General features: G+C 54.6%; 2 protein-coding genes across 7 annotated transcripts in view; one reads left to right on the top strand and one right to left on the bottom strand.

Moving 5' to 3' along the window:
• Positions 1-8318, top strand: part of DOK4 (docking protein 4) — a 24402-nt gene extending 16084 nt beyond the window's left edge. For 2 of the 6 annotated variants that reach the window (XM_060130757.1, XM_060130758.1), the window contains 8 exons: positions 63-171; positions 688-918; positions 4589-4696; positions 4855-4969; positions 5204-5323; positions 5418-5607; positions 6286-6424; positions 6586-8318. In XM_060130757.1, coding sequence (XP_059986740.1) covers positions 853-918; positions 4589-4696; positions 4855-4969; positions 5204-5323; positions 5418-5607; positions 6286-6424; positions 6586-6945 — 1098 coding nt within the window. In that variant the 5' untranslated portion in view covers positions 63-171; positions 688-852 and the 3' untranslated portion in view covers positions 6946-8318. The remainder of the gene's footprint in view (positions 1-62; positions 172-687; positions 919-4588; positions 4697-4854; positions 4970-5203; positions 5324-5417; positions 5608-6285; positions 6425-6585) is intronic. The other 4 variants (XM_060130761.1, XM_060130762.1, XM_060130760.1 and 1 more) reach the window with 4 other exon arrangements.
• POLR2C (RNA polymerase II subunit C) lies at positions 8274-16672 on the bottom strand. The gene is made up of 9 exons (XM_060130766.1): positions 16098-16672; positions 15878-15927; positions 13666-13734; positions 13471-13523; positions 10894-11022; positions 10399-10450; positions 10103-10271; positions 9883-9957; positions 8274-9288 (listed from the first exon to the last, which is right to left on the bottom strand). Exons 1-9 carry the CDS (start codon positions 16181-16183, stop codon positions 9144-9146), a joined length of 828 nt encoding a protein of 275 aa, XP_059986749.1. The 5' UTR covers positions 16184-16672; the 3' UTR covers positions 8274-9143.

Here is a 16672-nt window from a genome sequence, read left to right as displayed (position 1 = left end):
CCCAGCACATTCCTCAGGCTTATCTGAGAGCCCGCCCCACTGGACTCTGCCCTCCCACCCAGGAAGCAGCACCCAGACGAGCTGCTGAAGAGTTCCAGGGGCAGAGAGCAGGGCCTGAGTGGGCTTGAGGTGACGATTCTCAGCCTCTTGCCTGGAGCTGAGGAGAACCAGGTATAGAACGGGGTAGGGCAGAGGGATTGGGGGGTCTGCTGAGACTGACAAGGGAAGTTGTCTAACCTCGGGGAGCATGGGTCCCAGAATCTGTGCCATCTCCCAAGAGCCCCATCTCTGGGAAGGCTTTCCCGCGTGGAGCCTCCTGTGCACAGGAGGGGGGCCTGCTCTAAGTCTACCCCTAAGTTGTAGCAGGAGATAGGGCCCGACAGCAGCTCGGGGCCACCTCCTTTCCTCTGCCCGCACCTCCACAGCAGGAGCCGGAGCCAGTCCTCCCAGGAAGGGGTTAACCGCCAGCCCCAGCCGTGAGGGAGGGGACTGGGCTGGACCATTTTCCTCGTAGCAGCCTCCACCTCGGTTTTCCTGAATGGTTCTGTCGTCCTGGGGTGGGGAGGGAAGGGAAGGAAGAAGGGCGGGCTGAGGGAGGAAGGGAGGGAGGAGTGTGGGAAGAGGAAGGAAGAAAGAGCGAGACAGCCAGGGGAAGAGAAAGATGTCACTGTGTAATCTCCCTGTCAGTTTTACTTCCAGCAGGCTCCGGGCGAAAGAGCTGCTAGAACAATGCTGAGGCAGCCCCGACGGAGTATCTCGAACAGGTGATCGGAGGAGCCGGGAAACCGAGGCCACCTGGGCATCCCTCCCCTCGCCTGGGCCGGCCAGAGCCTCAAAGACGGTGGAGAAACCATGGCGACCAATTTCAACGACATCGTCAAGCAGGGCTACGTGAAGATGAAGAGCAGGAAGCTCGGGGTGAGCCACCTCCAGGGGGCCCTGCCAAGGAACTTGGGCTGGCGCCTGGTGGCGTGTCCGGGGTGTGCGGCTGCCCGCCTGTGGCCCGGCATCGTGCATTGCTGGTCTCGAGGCTTCTGGCCAGCGGGCTGCCCAGCATGTGCCTGGGCCCGGCTCTGCCTGCTGCAGCTCCCGCCCCAGCCGGGCTGGCTGGCTGGCATCCCAGCGGCTGGGCCAGCGGTGGCAGCCGATGGGCAGGCGGCTCCCCTGCTATTGTTGAAGTTGTCGCCAGGGCAGCGGCTGGAAATGCCGGGCTGTGTCCGAGCTGAGACCAGCTTCTCACTTCCCCTTGCCATCACCTCCTCGTTTCCTTCCTCCCCTCTCCTGGCCTCTTTGCTTTTAAGTACCTCATCTCCCCTGCTTCCCATTGCTTTCTGTGTACGGGCGTTTATTTATTTATCTTTGGTGGTTGCTTTTCCAGTTAAAAAAAGCATTTGAGAAGGAGAGTGGTTGGTTGCTGGGGGGAGGGCAGTGGTGGGAGGGGTGCAGAAGCCGGTGTTTACGTGGTTTATGAGAGAGAACCTGGCTGGGCTGGATGGCCCGTGGCACTGGGACAGGCTGCTTTCCTCCCAGGTGTTGGAGGTGGCTGGGGGCTTGGAGGGCCTGTGGAGATGAGGCCTCAGACACACCTCTGCTGGGTGTGCACCCTCTCCCACCCCGTACTGCTGGAAACCGCCCAAAAGGCATGAGCAGGGGCCCCGGGGACCAATTTAATAATCTTGGTGAGATTGTCCCGAGCGGGCTTTATTCCCAGACCCTCCTCCCTCCTCCAGTGAGGGGTCTCCCCAGTAGAAAGAAAACCCTGGCGACTGAGGTGGCCCAAGTCTTGTGTTTTACCTGGGTCCCCTGCCCTTCCGTTCCCCCCTCCCCCATGGCCTTGATGGGGTGGGGGGATCCGACCGCTCAAGGCTTCCTGGCTCAGCTGAGTGGGGTGGGGGAGGAGCCGGGCTCTGATACTCAGCTTCCCTGCCTGCGAACCAGACAGAGCAGGACTGGCCTTGGAGCAGGGCGGTTCCTGCACCTCCTTCCCCTCCTGTGCCCTCAACCCCCAGGGCCCCTGCGGGAGGCTCTTCTGTCCCGGCAGGAGGCGGCCGCTTAGCTGGTGGGCATGTTTGGGGTCTTAACTGGATTGGGACTGTATCCCAACCTGGGCCGTGGTGGCCATCGGCCACCTTGTTCTTGCCCTGAGAGAAGGATGGAGCCCACTTTGCGCACAGAACAAGGAGAAGAACTAAGGCTGAGGTGGGGAGGCAAGGCGGTGGGGGCCCAGGTTCTAGTGTGGTGACTTGTTCCTGAGGGCCCAGACCTGTCAGGTCCCCAGGGGCCAGCTGGGCTGCGACCCTGTCCAGAGCAGAGCTTCCCAGGAAGGCAAGCCACTTGGGGTGGCCGCTTGGGCTCAGAACCAGGCCTGTTCCAGGGGCAGGCCTGGGAACCCATGGTGGGCACAGTCAGGGGGACGGTTTAGGGGCTGGGGCGTGGCCAGGCCTGGTCTGGAATCGCTCGCACTCAGGGAACCCGGCTTCCCCCTGCAGACCTGCTGTGAGGGGCTGCGGCCACCCAGCTGCTCTTGTCCCGGGGCAGCCATTCTTGCCTCAGCCCACAGAGGCGAGGCGGTAAGGGGTGGAAGAGATCAGGAGCAGATCGTCCTACCTGCCAGGGCTTTCCTCCCAAGGCAGAGCTCTGGCAGAGTGTTTCTGAAGCGCTGATCAAAGACCTATGAGAAGTGGGGAAGGAGGGCTCTTGAGCGCAGTGGCTCCGTGTGTGTGTGTGTGTGTGTGTGTGTGTGTGTGTGTGTGTGTGTGTGTGTGTGTGTGTGTGTGTGTGTGTGTGTGTGTGTGTGTGTGTGTGTGTGTGTGTGTGTGTGTGTGTGTGTGTGTGTGTGTGTGTGTGTGTGTGTGTGTCTGTGTGTGTGTGTCTGTGTGTGTCTGTGTCCTGTAACCAGGCAACCGGAGTGCTCAGGCCCCCAGGACTTCTGCCCCTGCCTCTGCAGACAGCATGGAGCCCATCCTGGCAGGGCATATCTGGGTCGGCAGCATTCCTGCATTCATCCATCAATCCATCCATTCATTCACGGTCCCTTCATATTATCATTCACTTGTTCAGCAGAGGTCTGTTAACGAAGCGACTGGGATGTGAGGATTCTGAGAATAAAATATAGTCTCTGCCCTAAAGGAGCTCCCCAGCTGAGAGCTGAGGCCTGCTGGGGTTTAGGTGGATAGACCAGGGGCTGAGCCAGGGTCATGGGGGCAGGGACAGACATGTCTCCTAGTCTCAGGGGCCAGAAATAGCCTGGTTGTGAGTAGCTTCTTGGGATGGGGAGTGCCTGAGCCCACCGCACCCCAGGATCCTGCCTGCCGAGGACCTGGTACCCACACAGCAGGGCAGAGAAGGGGAGGGGGCTTGAGCCTGTGGCCCAGAGGCCCCTTCGCCTCCTCTGCTCTGGGCCCCTCAGTCTCCCCACTGTTTGCCAGTGAGAGGAGCACTGGAGATTCCCGGGGAATGGCTCTGCCAGGCTTCTGGAGTGCTTGCTGAAAGAGGAGGTACATCCCAGCCAGACTTTGGGCTGGAAGAGAGCCTAAGGTGGGAGGGAGGGGGTCATGGGAGGAAGAGTCAGCAGCCCAGGCAGGTGGCTAGGGCCACCCCTTTGTGGGGGGTTGTCTGACAAGCCAGCTTGCCCCTTAGCCCCGGAGAGTGGTTGGCTTCCTGCTCCCTGGCTCTTGCCTCTTGGATGGAGTCCGTGAAGCTACAGAGAATTGGGGTGGATTTAGGTATGGGCAGTGGTTGGGACAAGGAGGGAACCTTGCCCGGGAAGGCACCGTGCTCTGGGATAACCCCAGTTTCTTGGCTCTGCCCCTTGATCTCTGAGAGCCTCTGGTTTCCCAGCTGGAACAGGGAACTAACCCTGATTCCCTACACTCCAGGGTTGGTCAGAGAATGAGAAGAGAGGGTTAGTGAAAGGTCCTAGAGACAAGAGGGGGTGTTACCCACATCAAGAGCCCTCCCCCGGCTCTAAGAACAAGGGCCACGGTGCTTTGCAGGCTGGGACCGGGCAAGGGCCTAATCCCTGTCCCCGCAGCACTGCCTCTGTCGTGGCGGGTGCTCCTGGGGCCCTGGGCAGAACCTTAGCACAGCGGGCTCCCAGGACAGCCCTGGTTCTAGGCAGCCTGTTTTAAATACCAGCTCTACCATTCATTAGCTGTTACTCAATTTTGGGGTGCCTCATTCCCTGTCTAATAAAGTGGAGATGATAATAGAAGCGACCTCAAGAGTGACCCTGAGATTAAATGTGAAGAGTGCTAATAACAAAAAGTACAAATAGGAAGCACTCCATAAATGTTGGCTACTTACGTTACACCCAGAGCTGAGCTCAGTAAACAGTAACTCAGGAGCACCCTTTATGGGACAGCCTTTCAGAGCCAGCCAAGAAACGACTGACTTTTCAATTCGGGGAGGGTCCTCTTCCCCAGGGCAGGGTGTCATGCTGGTGTCAGCTGTCCCCAGATCTCTTGGGCCTGAGCTCCCTGGAAGGCTGTGCGGCACTGCCCGCTGTGGTAGGCAGGGGTAACTCCAGGGTCACCGGCTGCCTTGGGGGTGGTCCGGGGTCTGATCCCCCTGCCATCTTGTCCCACAGATCTACCGGAGGTGCTGGCTGGTGTTCCGGAAATCCTCCAGCAAGGGGCCCCAGCGGCTGGAGAAGTATCCAGATGAGAAGTCAGTGTGCCTCCGAGGCTGCCCCAAGGTTAGGGGGCCCGGGCCCTAGCTCTCCCAACCTGTAAGCAGCGAGGATTTGTTCAGAGTCCTGAGGGCCAAGAGGACCCTCCTGGGGGTGGCAGAGCCGTGGGGGATGCAGAGGGAGGTGCTTCAACCTGGCCGAGTACCTTGTGGATGCTGTTCCAGGTGACAGAGATCAGCAACGTCAAGTGTGTCACACGGCTCCCCAAGGAGACCAAGAGACAGGCAGTGGCCATCATATTCACCGACGACTCGGCACGTACCTTCACCTGTGACTCAGGTGAGGGGATGCGGCTGCAGGCTGTGGGCTGGTCAAGGTCCACTGCCTGGGTATGATGTGTGGGTGGAGGGCACCTTTGAGGGAGCAGCCCCAGGATGAGGTGGGGCAGGCACGCAGAACCCACTGGCCTTGCCCTCTCTGCCTGGCGGGGTGGGGTAACTCCGACTGAAGCACATGGGGTGGGTTGCTGTGGGCCCCTGAGCTGGCGGCACGAAGAGGGACTATCTTCTCCAGAGCTGGAGGCAGAGGAGTGGTACAAGACTCTCTCTGTGGAGTGCCTGGGGTCGAGGCTCAACGACATCAGTCTGGGAGAGCCGGACCTCCTGGCCCCAGGAGTGCAGTGCGAGCAGACAGGTGAGGCCTGGCGCAGGCACAGGGTGGGGGTGAGAGGGAGACCCCCCCCAGGCCCCCCACAAAGCTCCAGGCCCACTTGTCCACTCCCATCCAGATCGCTTCAACGTCTTCCTGCTGCCCTGCCCCAACCTGGATGTGTATGGCGAGTGCAAGCTGCAGATCACCCACGAGAACATCTACCTCTGGGACATACACAACCCCCGCGTGAAGCTCGTCTCGTGGCCCCTCTGCTCCCTGCGCCGCTATGGCCGGGATACCACACGCTTTACCTTCGAGGCTGGCCGGTAGGACCCACTCGCCTCCCCGCCGTCCCACCGCGGTCATGATGGTAGCTGCCATTCACTGTGTCGGGCACTGTGCTGGAAGCTTAAGTTATTTATCAGCACAGCATGCTGACGGGGAACCCATTTTACAGATGAAGAAATTGAGACTCACAGCAGGTAGGTCAAGTGAAGCTGTTTACCAAGTCAGACTGCTCAGGCTCTGATCAGATGCTGGCACTGGCATTGACTAGCTCTGTGATTGTGGACCCGAGTCTCAGTTTCCTCCTCTGTCAAATAGGGGATAATAAAAGTACCTAACCTCATAGACTGGGTTACGGTAAGGACTGGGTATAGCTTGCCTAGACTCAAGTTCTGTATAATCCACTGTGTAACTTTCGTCGTTACCTTCTGAATGCCTCAGTTTCCTCATCTGTAAAATGGCTTGAGAAAAATTATAGTAACGAGGAAACTGTAGTAGCACACAGACCAGAGTGGGGTGGTGGGGAAAACGGAATGGATTAATCCTTGTAAAGCATATAGACCCCCACCTGACACACAGAAAATGCTCAGCGTGTTTGAGCTGGGTGGTCGGACCCTCAGATGACAGCCCTGCCCGTTCCCAGACGAGAGCCTGACTGCATGTGCACACACATGGGGTCATACCCACCACCTGGCTCTCGGCGCTACTTGTGTCCCCAGGATGTGTGACGCTGGGGAAGGGCTCTACACCTTCCAGACGCAGGATGGGGAACAGATTTACCAGCGGGTCCACAGTGCCACCCTGGCCATCGCCGAGCAGCACAAGAGGGTCCTGCTGGAAATGGAGAAGAACGTGAGGGTGAGGCAGTGCGTGTCTCGGTCCAGGGTGGGGGGAGGCTGGCGGGCGGGCCGGGGGCCGGGAGAGTGGCAGCTGTCTCCAGCTGGTGTGTCCGGGAGAGGCAGGCAGGGTCTTGGGCTGGCTGCTCTGGGCTTAGCCACTGACCCTTCTCTGCCCCACAGCTGCTGAACAAGGGCACGGAACATTACTCATACCCCTGCACGCCCACGACCATGCTGCCCCGCAGTGCCTACTGGCACCACATCACCGGTTCCCAGAACATCGCTGAGGCCTCCAGCTATGCCGGTGAGTCACTGCTGGGCCCCACCCGCACCGGCCAGGAGGCTCTGTGGAGGACAAGGCATGTTGGGCAGGGGCCTTCTGTCCCGGGCCCAAGGCCTCAGCCTGCCTGTGTGTCCACAGGTGAGGGGTATGGGACGGCCCAGGCCAGCTCAGAAACGGACCTCCTCAACAGATTCATCCTGCTAAAGCCAAAGCCCAGCCAGGGGGGCAGCAGCGAGGCCAAGGCCCCTTCCCAGTGACGGCAGGGCTGGCACACAGATGACCGCTGGGGCTGCCTGCGGCGCGCCACGGATGCCATGGAGGGGCTGTGGGCCAAGAGCCTGGGGAAAGGGAGCAAGCGGTCCCTTCTTTGCCCCCGAGGGTGAGACTGGACCAAGGCAAAGGGCTGGCCATGCCACCTGAGCATGTGTGAGGGGCTGGAGCTACCATGGGACTATATACTGTTAATGATTTTAATATATATGGCTTATGATGTATTCTGTATTAATAAGATTCCCCCTCTGACCCTCCCTGCCACCACATACACAGTTTTTAATCCCACGACCAGGCCACAGTCAAGGCTGTTTTGAATGTGAGGGCAGCGGTTTCCCTGTCCCCCATGGTACCAGCCCTCCTGCTGCCAGGACCTGAGCTGCCAGGGCCAGAGGAGGGAGACACTCCACACTCCCGGCTGCCGTGCTGGCTGCTGGCTTTTCCCAAGCAGCCCAGGGGCGGAGACAGCAGGTGGCTTCTCAGTTCCTCTGGGCCTAGAGTGGCACAGGAAGGATCCGAACTTACACTGTGCCACTTGGTAGCCTTGCACTTGGAGTTTTCAGCAGAGGTGACGTCTGGTTGACACCTCAGGTGAAAAATCTGGCTTGAAAATGGTTTCTGCCCAGACTCCTTCATGCTTAGCAGGCTGAGGAGACGCCCTGGGGGTGGGGGGTGCTGGTTACCTCACCCAGGGAGGACAGCCAGTCCCGGCTCTTTCCTGCCCTCGGGCCAGGCCGGCCGCACAGGAGGACTGCGGTGAGGGGGAGTGGGGAAGCGCCCTGCTGCCCGCTCTCAGTGACCGGCGTGGGCAGTGCTCCCACAGAGGGAGCCCCTCTGCCCTGTCTGGCCTCCCTCCGGCAGCCAAAGTACTCAGAAGCCGGTCAGAGACCTCCCCATTTCCTCCTCCACATGGTGCTGAGGCTCCCTGCTGAAATGCAATTAAAGCAACTGATTTTCTAGTGCTGGTATTTACTGACGACCGTGCAGAAGGGCTATCTTTTTACTCACATCAAACCTTTAGTTGCGTGTGTGTTGGGTTGTTTTTAATATTTTAGGGTTCTGATTTGAGGGAACAGACCTTCTTGTAAATAACCATTATTCAAGTCGTGGCAGGAGGATGCTAAAGCAAGAGGCCCCCTCCGACAGAGCACTGGAGCCCAGGAGGTGGCCACAGCCCGCTCAGCTCTGACCCTGACCCAGGGAATGACCACCTAGAGGAATAAGCTAGCCTGAAGAAGGGAGCCCAAAGGCCACGGAGGGGAGGCAGAGCTGGCTGGCTTGGTTAGTGGCACGATGACGCATGAAGGCGATTACGTACGTTTTGCTCTTTATTGCCAGAAATAAAAACTTTAAAAGACAACTACTGTTAATAAATAACCCTTCCTTTTTGTACTAGATCTCTGGTTTTCTCCAGGCTTCTCCTGCCTGGCTGCCTAATGAACTGCTTTGGGTATGTTCCTACCTATAGGGCTAAGTGGTCAAGGCCAGACCTCCATGAAGGCCCTTGCCCTCCCCCACAAATTAAATAGCCTGGCCATTGTTGGTGATGTTCAAAACTCATGGGTAGAGAACAAAACACAAGGCTTACTGGTGGGAAGAGGGGGATAGCCTGGGCCTAACACTACTCTCACAGGATTCTCAAATTAGGGACACTTGGGAATTTGAGTGAAGAACCAATAGACTGGCCGGGGCAGGGGCTGGAAGGGCTGGCAGGAGCCTGAGTAGGGTCCTAGATTCAGCGCTAACACAGAAGCCTAAGGTGCAACAGTGAACATTCCAACTTGTGAACAGAAAGGATTTGAAGTAAAGAACTGAAATACCCAGAAGATGAGAGTTCAGCTCAGTGGTTCTCAACAGGGGAATGCCGTGGCCCCCTGAGGCACACTGAATACAGGGCAGAAGGGATGTTCCGGGCAGCACTACTGCCCATCAGCAGGCAGGGCCGGGGACGCTAAATGTCTGGGAAGGGACCGTCCTGCCTCCAACAGCAGTGCTGGCCCTGGTAATCTGTGACTGCGCAAGGCTGGGATGGACCTACCCTTCCCCGCTGCTACCTTTCTAATTGGTACTGAAGACTTGCCAGGAAGCTTGAGCAACAGCTGTCCAGTCCCCAGGAGCCAAGATCTGGAGTCTCAGGAGAGACCTAAAATTCAACTGCTGTTCTGCTGAAACAGGTGAGCTGCAGCTAGTTTATGGTCAGGACGTCACTCTGGATCTCGTGGCTTAACTGGGTCTGTAAATCACTCAGCTTCTTCTTTAATCCAGACAGGGCTGACAGAACAATGGTTTCAGGGCGCAGAGAGCCACAGGACTCCACGTTGTAGTAAAACCTGAGAGGCAAGAGTCTGGTGAGAGCCCTCCATGAGGCTCTCATGAGCTATGGACACAGGCCCGCCTCCCTCCTGGGTCCTGACTCCTTTCTCCCCATGAACTCGACCTTGCCCCAGGGTTGACCTCCATCCAACCTCTTACAAACAGTGGTCCCAGGACACTTTGCAGGACCTCGAGGAGGCCAAGGCTACCTCAGAACAATATCTCAAAACACCTGTGTATGGATGTATTCTACACTGGGGGTAAGAGAACGATAAGTAAGCATGTCACCTGCTCCAGCACTTTCATGTTCGTCACTAGAAGGCTCTGGTCACTTTGGGGCCCTAGGTTTGATCCTAGGTTGATCTTTCTTTGGGAGCTGAAAAATCAGACTAGGAACAGTCTGGATAACTGGAGGGCCCCCCTTCCCCCAGCGACCAAAGGGGGATGATAATCTGCCTGGATGTGCACATACGGTGGGTGCAGCAGTTACCAGCCCCTCCTCAGCTGAGGGGAACTGGGATGGGCGGGAAAGGGCCTCCCTAACTCAGAGGCTGCATCAGAACTGTACGTCCTTACACACATTACCTTCAAGTGCCAGACCGGGCTCTTACCTCTCCGGCTTGCCGTTGGGGTCGTAGGGCGCCTGCGACTCATCCTCGTCCAGCTCTGAGTACTCACTCTTTGGCCTGAGATCAAACACAGATCAGCACAGGTTGCTACTGCCGCTTTGAGGGCACCTGTGTCTCACAGTGAGGCTGCCCCATCTCGGTCACCAGGAGCCATTTCCACACCCGCCCGCCCTGCCTGCCTTCGCTCCCAGCAGGAACATACCACTCCTCCGGCTTGGGGTACACCGTGTGCCTCAGGGCATTGTCGGGATCGTATTCAAAAGCCACGCCTGCAGTCGGGTTCCACTTGGCGTGTTCCTTGCCAAAGCCCTTTTTGGCGTAGGCTCGAAGCCTCAGCTCCTGGCCCTTTCTCAGCTTGACGATGAGAATGTCTGTGGGGAGATGTGAGTCAGTCGAGGGCCAGCAGAGGCACAGCTCTCCGCAGTCCGACCTGCAGCGCCACTGAAGGGCCGGGCAGCGCGAGAGCCTGGGTCTGGTGTCCGCCCCTCGGGCCCTTACCATCCTGCTCCACGTAGTCGTTGGGGTCATTATCTCGGCTCCGGGATGTCACCTGTAGGGGCCCAGACAGAGGCACTTATTAGCTGCTGCGCATCTCCCCATGCACCCCTTCTGGCACCCACCTTCCGGCACCTCCAGACCGCAACCTGCCGAGCCGAGGAAAGGATACCTGAGGAGGAGGTGGCAGAAGTGTCCACTAGGACCCAGTCTGTGCTGGTTACTGGCCTCTAACCCCTACCTCATGGCTCTGTGACAACCGCCCCAGTCAAAACAGTACCATGGCCTTTAAAAGGGTCCTTAGTGGACAGGGCCCACAGCACCAGTGCTTCTGCCCACACTGGCAAGAGTCCAGAATTATTAGCACTTCTAGGCATCAAGCTTAGGTTAAGGCAGAAGGTAACACAGGGAAAGTCGGTGTCTTATAAGAATCCACCCCGATCTGGCCCACTTGGAGCCAGGAGAGCAAAGGTCCTGGGTAGGGAGGGCGTTCCTGACCGGAATGACCCGGGGGCTGTTGGAGATGAGGTCTCGAGACGTGACGTGACGCGTCTGGTCTTCGTTGCACCGCACGTCGAGGGTGAACTCCACCGAGCACTCGGGGCAGAACTCTTCACACGTACAGTCCTGAGGCAGGAAGAGAGGCAGGAGTGAGTCTGCGGAGAGATGGCGAATCCTGGCTTGGCTCCCCGCTTCTAATACCCTGTTCCTTAAGGTTCTTCATCTGGGAGAGGGTGGATCACAGCCTCCAGGCTCTCGTGGGCTGTGTCCATCTGCCCACCACTCAGGCTGCTCAAGGGCAGGCGCATCCCAGCTCAGAGACCGCCTATATGCTGGCGTCCACGTGTCCTTCCCACCCCTCGCTGCCAGGCCACCACTGGGAGACACGCTAACATCTCACCCTGGCTCCGGAGCGCTCTTCCTCAGAGAACCAAGGCGGTAAGAAGGAAGAGGCTTTCACACTGCATAGTTCAGCGTCCCCTGAGCTAAGTGGACTAGCCTGGGAATGCAATTGCCATTTAAAATAAAACAATCCAGGGAACAATAGAAAAAAGTACATTTTAAATTCCAGACTACTGACCTTTTCTTTAAAAATTTCATACGGAAACTTTTTCACAAAAGCAGAGAAGAGTGTGAGAGACTGCCACAATGTAAGCATCACTTGGCTTCAATAATTCTCACATTTGCCATTCTTTAAACTGATTCTTGAAACACTCCCGTATTAGAGATTAGCTGCTACCGTTTAACTTCAGGCAAGACGAGAGTTAACTAGAATGTAATCAAGCAAACTGTTCTCCCCCTCACGCCAGTGACGAAAATCCAACCTATTTTCGATGTTTTCAAGACAATGAGGAAGATCTAGGGGCCATACCTGGATAGTCTGCAATCATACACAGGTGAGACAGGAAGGCAACCTAGACCCTTGAGACTGAATCACTCACAAATATGAAATTAAAGAAGCAAAATGTAATGGAAGACAAAAATATGAAAAGGTACTTAACCTCAAAAAAAAAATAATGAAAAGAGAGGAGTCTGTTCAAGAGATCAAGAGACTAAAGAGGTATAACAACTGAATGCAATGCATAAATGACAGACCCACAAACAAAAAACAATTAAGGGGAATTCCCTGGCGGTCCAGTGCTTAGGACTCCTCGCTTTCACTGCCAAGGGCGCGGGTTCAATCCCTGGTCAGGGAACTAAGATCCCGCAAGCTGCGTGGTGCAGCCAAACAAAAAAACCGTTAAGGACATTTTGAGGATAACTAGGAAAATCTGAATTTAGACTGTAGATAGATAGTACAAATCATGGCTAATTTTCCTAGGCATGATAAGTGCGGCTATGTAGGAAAATATCCTTATTTTTAGGACATGCATGCTGATGTAGCTCGGGGGAGAAATGTCATGATTTCTGCAACGTTCTTTCAGATCGTTCAGCAAAAATCACATCTATATGAAACACAAAGCAAATATAGCAAAATATCAACAACTGGAAATTACAGGTGAAAACACAATGAGTATTTATTCTACTTTTCACTTTTCTGAAGATTTTCAGAAAAAAAAAACCCCCAAAAATCCATACCATCTTTGCTCAGTAAATGCAATACTAGAAACAAATTTAACGGAAGGAACTGTTAGGTCATGGGGGATGCATATCTTTATATAAGATACTGACTAACTGGTCTTCAACTGGTTGTACAACTGTCTTCACCAATATATGTGATGTTTTATTTCTTAAAAACAGACTCTGGAGACATGGAGCAAAATGGTGAAATGTTAGAATGTGACAACCGGTTTGGTGGGAGCATGCCTATTTGTTATATTAGCTCCACACTTTGCTGTGTGCTTGAACAGTTCTTTTAAAAAACACATATAAATTTACAAAATATATCAAATTAGCCACCATAAAAATGACATGCCCTCGGGAATATTAGAAAATGGGCTGATTCAGGATCACCTGCAGCCATCAAGAAGGAATAGTCTCAAGCTGTTACCTAATGCAGCTCTGCTGAAAGGATGCAGGTAACCTAATCCTGTCCTACACTCTCCCTAGTTCTAAGTCTGTTAACGTGTCATGGAAGTGCAAACCTGGCCCTAGAGGCAGGGAGCCGTGTTGAACTAGCAGAACTTACGGGGTGAGGCACAGACCTGCAGACACCAGTACCCCAGTCACTCAGGTGCTGCTCGGTGGGACAGCTCTCACTCCCTCTGCTCCTTCTCCTCACCCTCTAACCTCTGTCGACTTCCTTTAGCCCCCTAGGCCCCTGTCCCTGGGAAGAGATGCTCTGGAAAGCAGAGTCTGAAGAGGAACAGCCCCACCCGTTCCGAATAATTGGGCATCCAGGAGTATGCCCCCTCTTATGTGGCTGGCTAATGAGACTCCCCGATGCCCCTTGAGACTAATCAATCTGAGGTCCATCAGAACCAAAGACCAATCAATGCCTGCTTTGGGCTCTAGACAACATCTCCACATTGTCTTTCTAAAAGCTGAAAGCAAGATGTCGGGAAAAATCCCTGTAAGAACTAAAGTTCCCTGCCTCCCCCCACTCCCGACCTTCCATCCAAGCACACAGCATACCCGGGAGTACTGCAGCTTGTCCACAATGTCGTCACTCGTGAGGGGAATTAATCCTGGAAGACAGAAAAGCACATTAAAGAAGGCCAAGGGGCCAAGCCAAAAGGAGAACCCAGAAGTCACCCTGGGAGTGAGGAGGCTTTCTCCTCTGACACCGGCACAGCCCCCTCCCTTTAACTCTCCAAACTCAGCACTCACCAAGCCTGTGAGCAATGAACTCATCGTGAAGGACTGAGGAATTGGCATCAATCTGAACCCAGTCAATTGCTAAAGAATGAAGGAAGCAGAAAAGGAGACATGCAGTTTAGCCACCACATTTATCTAAAGACTTAAGAGCAATGGTTCTCCAGATTTAAAAATCATCTAATGCTTATGAAATTGCAGAGGCCTGGCCAGGCTGCCAGAGACTCTGATTTCACAGCTCTGGAGTGGGGACCAGGAAGCTGCATTTTAACAAGAACCACACACACCACACCCTGCTTCCCTGCTCAGGTGGATCTGATGCAGAGAGTTCCCTGTACCACCGAAAAAACACTGACTTATTAGAGAATACCACGGGAGTGGGAACGTGTTTCTTTGAGCTGATTATTTCTGTGGGAAGCACTTAAATCTGCTATTCATGCCAACACCAAATCCAAGAGCACTTGAAAGTCAGACAAACCTCACAGAAATAACACAGACTTATGGTCCACATCTCATTTTATGATATAGTGACCAGATTACTCAGATTACTCAAGTTAATACTTTATTATCACTCAACCAACTAATGCTTACAGAATCCTTTAATGAGCGAGGCATACTAAGTATACAACCCAATCCCTACCAGCAATGAGCTAGTAGGATGGTAAGAACTGTACCTGTCACACACGCCTGACTTAAACACACATTCACTCATTCATTCACAAATAAACATCTGCACATAAACAATTAAATTCATTAATCAAATGGCACTGCAGCCCAACTGCCCAATGAGGGGCAGGGACACTAGGTACGGAGGTCAGAAGAGGACCAGACATGACCTAGCCCCAACCTGCTTTGTCCTATGCTTCCTATTGCTTCCTCAACCCAAGCCAAATAAGGACCATGAGCCATGCTTCTCTGCCTCTGCGTCTTTCCTCCCACCGGCATGCCCTTAACCTCTCCTGTGCACCTGAAAATCCTGAGCCTCCTATAAACCAAGCCTTGCCTGCCCTCCATGATACAGAGACGAACACTGTCCCTGTAAGCTCCTCCCTCCCAGAACTCTGTCCAGACTTCTCTTAAGACACCTGTCATATTTTGCCTTGTGTTATATTTGTGTGTCTTGTCTCTACCTCATGCTTCAAAAATCCCTTGGGGCAGGGTCTTCAGATGTCTTAACTTCTGTATTCCTAGCTGGGGCCTGGAATGCAGCAGGTGCTCAATATTATTTGTGGGAAAAGTGGCACTTAGAATGTCAGGGCTGCATCCTAAAGCACAAGTCCCTCATTTTACTCGTGATGGAACTAAGGCCCCGGGACATGGAGTGATCAGACAGAGAAGGAGGACCAGCCCTCCAAGCTCTGAGTTGAAAAAGTCTCTGGGGGTGGTAATGGTGGAAAAACTATAACGTTCTCTTCTTTACCAAGCATTTGGCCTGCTTATTTCCTTAGGCGTCTGCACGCTTGATGCAGCAACTATAACCCAAACTCTCTGGGCTGACACTCAGAAGATATTTGTAGTGTATCTGTAAACGTGTAGAACGCCTAGTGCAGAATGGCTGGAACCAAAGCAGAAACAGATTCTCCCTGTTCTAGGCACCAAGGGCCCTGTAGCTATGCTTCTCCTTAATTGATCCAAAAGTCTGTCTTGCATTTGGGTTGTCTGTGAATTCATCTTTCTCCTGCAACTTCACTGTGAGCCTTTGGAGGCCCGGAACCCTGTACTTTACAGCTCTGCGTTCCCAGTGCCTAGCACCACTGCCTGGTGCTTATATGCTCCCTAAATACAGTTGACGGAACAGATTCACATCTACCGGTAGTAGACACTCACTGAACACAATGCACAGAGATTACCTCCTTAATACTTGACATCATCCTGATAACTACCATTAGTGTCCGAACGTTAGAGAGGAAACTGCAGCACACAGTTTAATAACTTGCCCAAATTTCACAGAGACTGTAAGTGAAAACAGTATTCAAACCCAAGTCCACAGACTCCTGAACCCGTGCTCTCCACCAACGCACGTGGAAGAGTGGAACTAAATAGCCCAGGGAGGTGACCAGAGTGGCCCAGGGCCAAGGGCACAGAGACCAGTCAAGTCTGCAGCATTACTGTTCTCTCAGCGCCCCCATCCCCGGCCCAAACCAAGGCTGGAGGCAGGAGCGCCAAGGTATGGGGAGGGTTGGGGGGGAGACCTGGTGGCCCTGGCAACAAGGCGGGGGTCGCTTACCTATTATGGGCACCTCAGCGATGAAGACCCTCCGGATAGAATTTGCCACCCTGAGGAATGAAAACCAAGCGGCGTGTGGGCACCGCAGCCTCGACAGGCCTTCCCCGCGACCCACGGTTCCCAAAGCGAAAGCCCTGGTCTGGAAAGATGACCCCCGCCCCACCTAGGCTGGGGCCCGCGGCTCTCCAGAGCCGCCAGCCTCTTCCCTCAGAAGCCTTACGCCAGGTCCGTATTCTCGATGATGAACTTGACATTCTCGTCGGTGAGCTCCGTGATCCGCACGGTAGGCTGGTTGGCATACGGCATCGCGCCCCACCACTCTGTCGGCCTCCCGCGTCGGCTGTACTGCGCCTGCGCCAACGCCGCCACCGGAAGTCGGTCGGCGCGGCCTTGCCACTTCGGCGGAGAGGCGCTCAGAGCGCCACCTGCTGCTCGGAGGCCCAAAGTTTTTTCCACCCCCGCCCCCTTCTCTAAAGGGCACCAGGTTCAACCATTTGGAGGGCGATTTGGCAAAACATGCACACGCGCTTGACTCAACCATAACACTTCTAGGAATTCATACTGCAGAAGTACTTGCAGTAGTAAGCAAAGATACATCTACAAGGACGTTCACTGCAGCAGTCTGTAGCAGAAGATAAAACTACTTGCCCATTGACAGAGACCTGATTAAATATACAAACATAGGAATACAGTAACGTTTTTTAAAAGAATGAAGTCTGTACATTTATGGAAGAATAAAAGTACAGTCGGTCCTCCGTATCCAAGGGTTTTGAATCCGTGTATTCAACCAACTGA

Source organism: Lagenorhynchus albirostris, chromosome 19, assembly GCF_949774975.1.
Source record: "Lagenorhynchus albirostris chromosome 19, mLagAlb1.1, whole genome shotgun sequence".
NCBI classification, from domain to species: Eukaryota; Metazoa; Chordata; class Mammalia; order Artiodactyla; family Delphinidae; genus Lagenorhynchus; species Lagenorhynchus albirostris.
The sequence above is the reverse complement of the archived record's forward strand: the minus strand, read 5'-3'. Positions and strand labels throughout refer to the sequence as shown.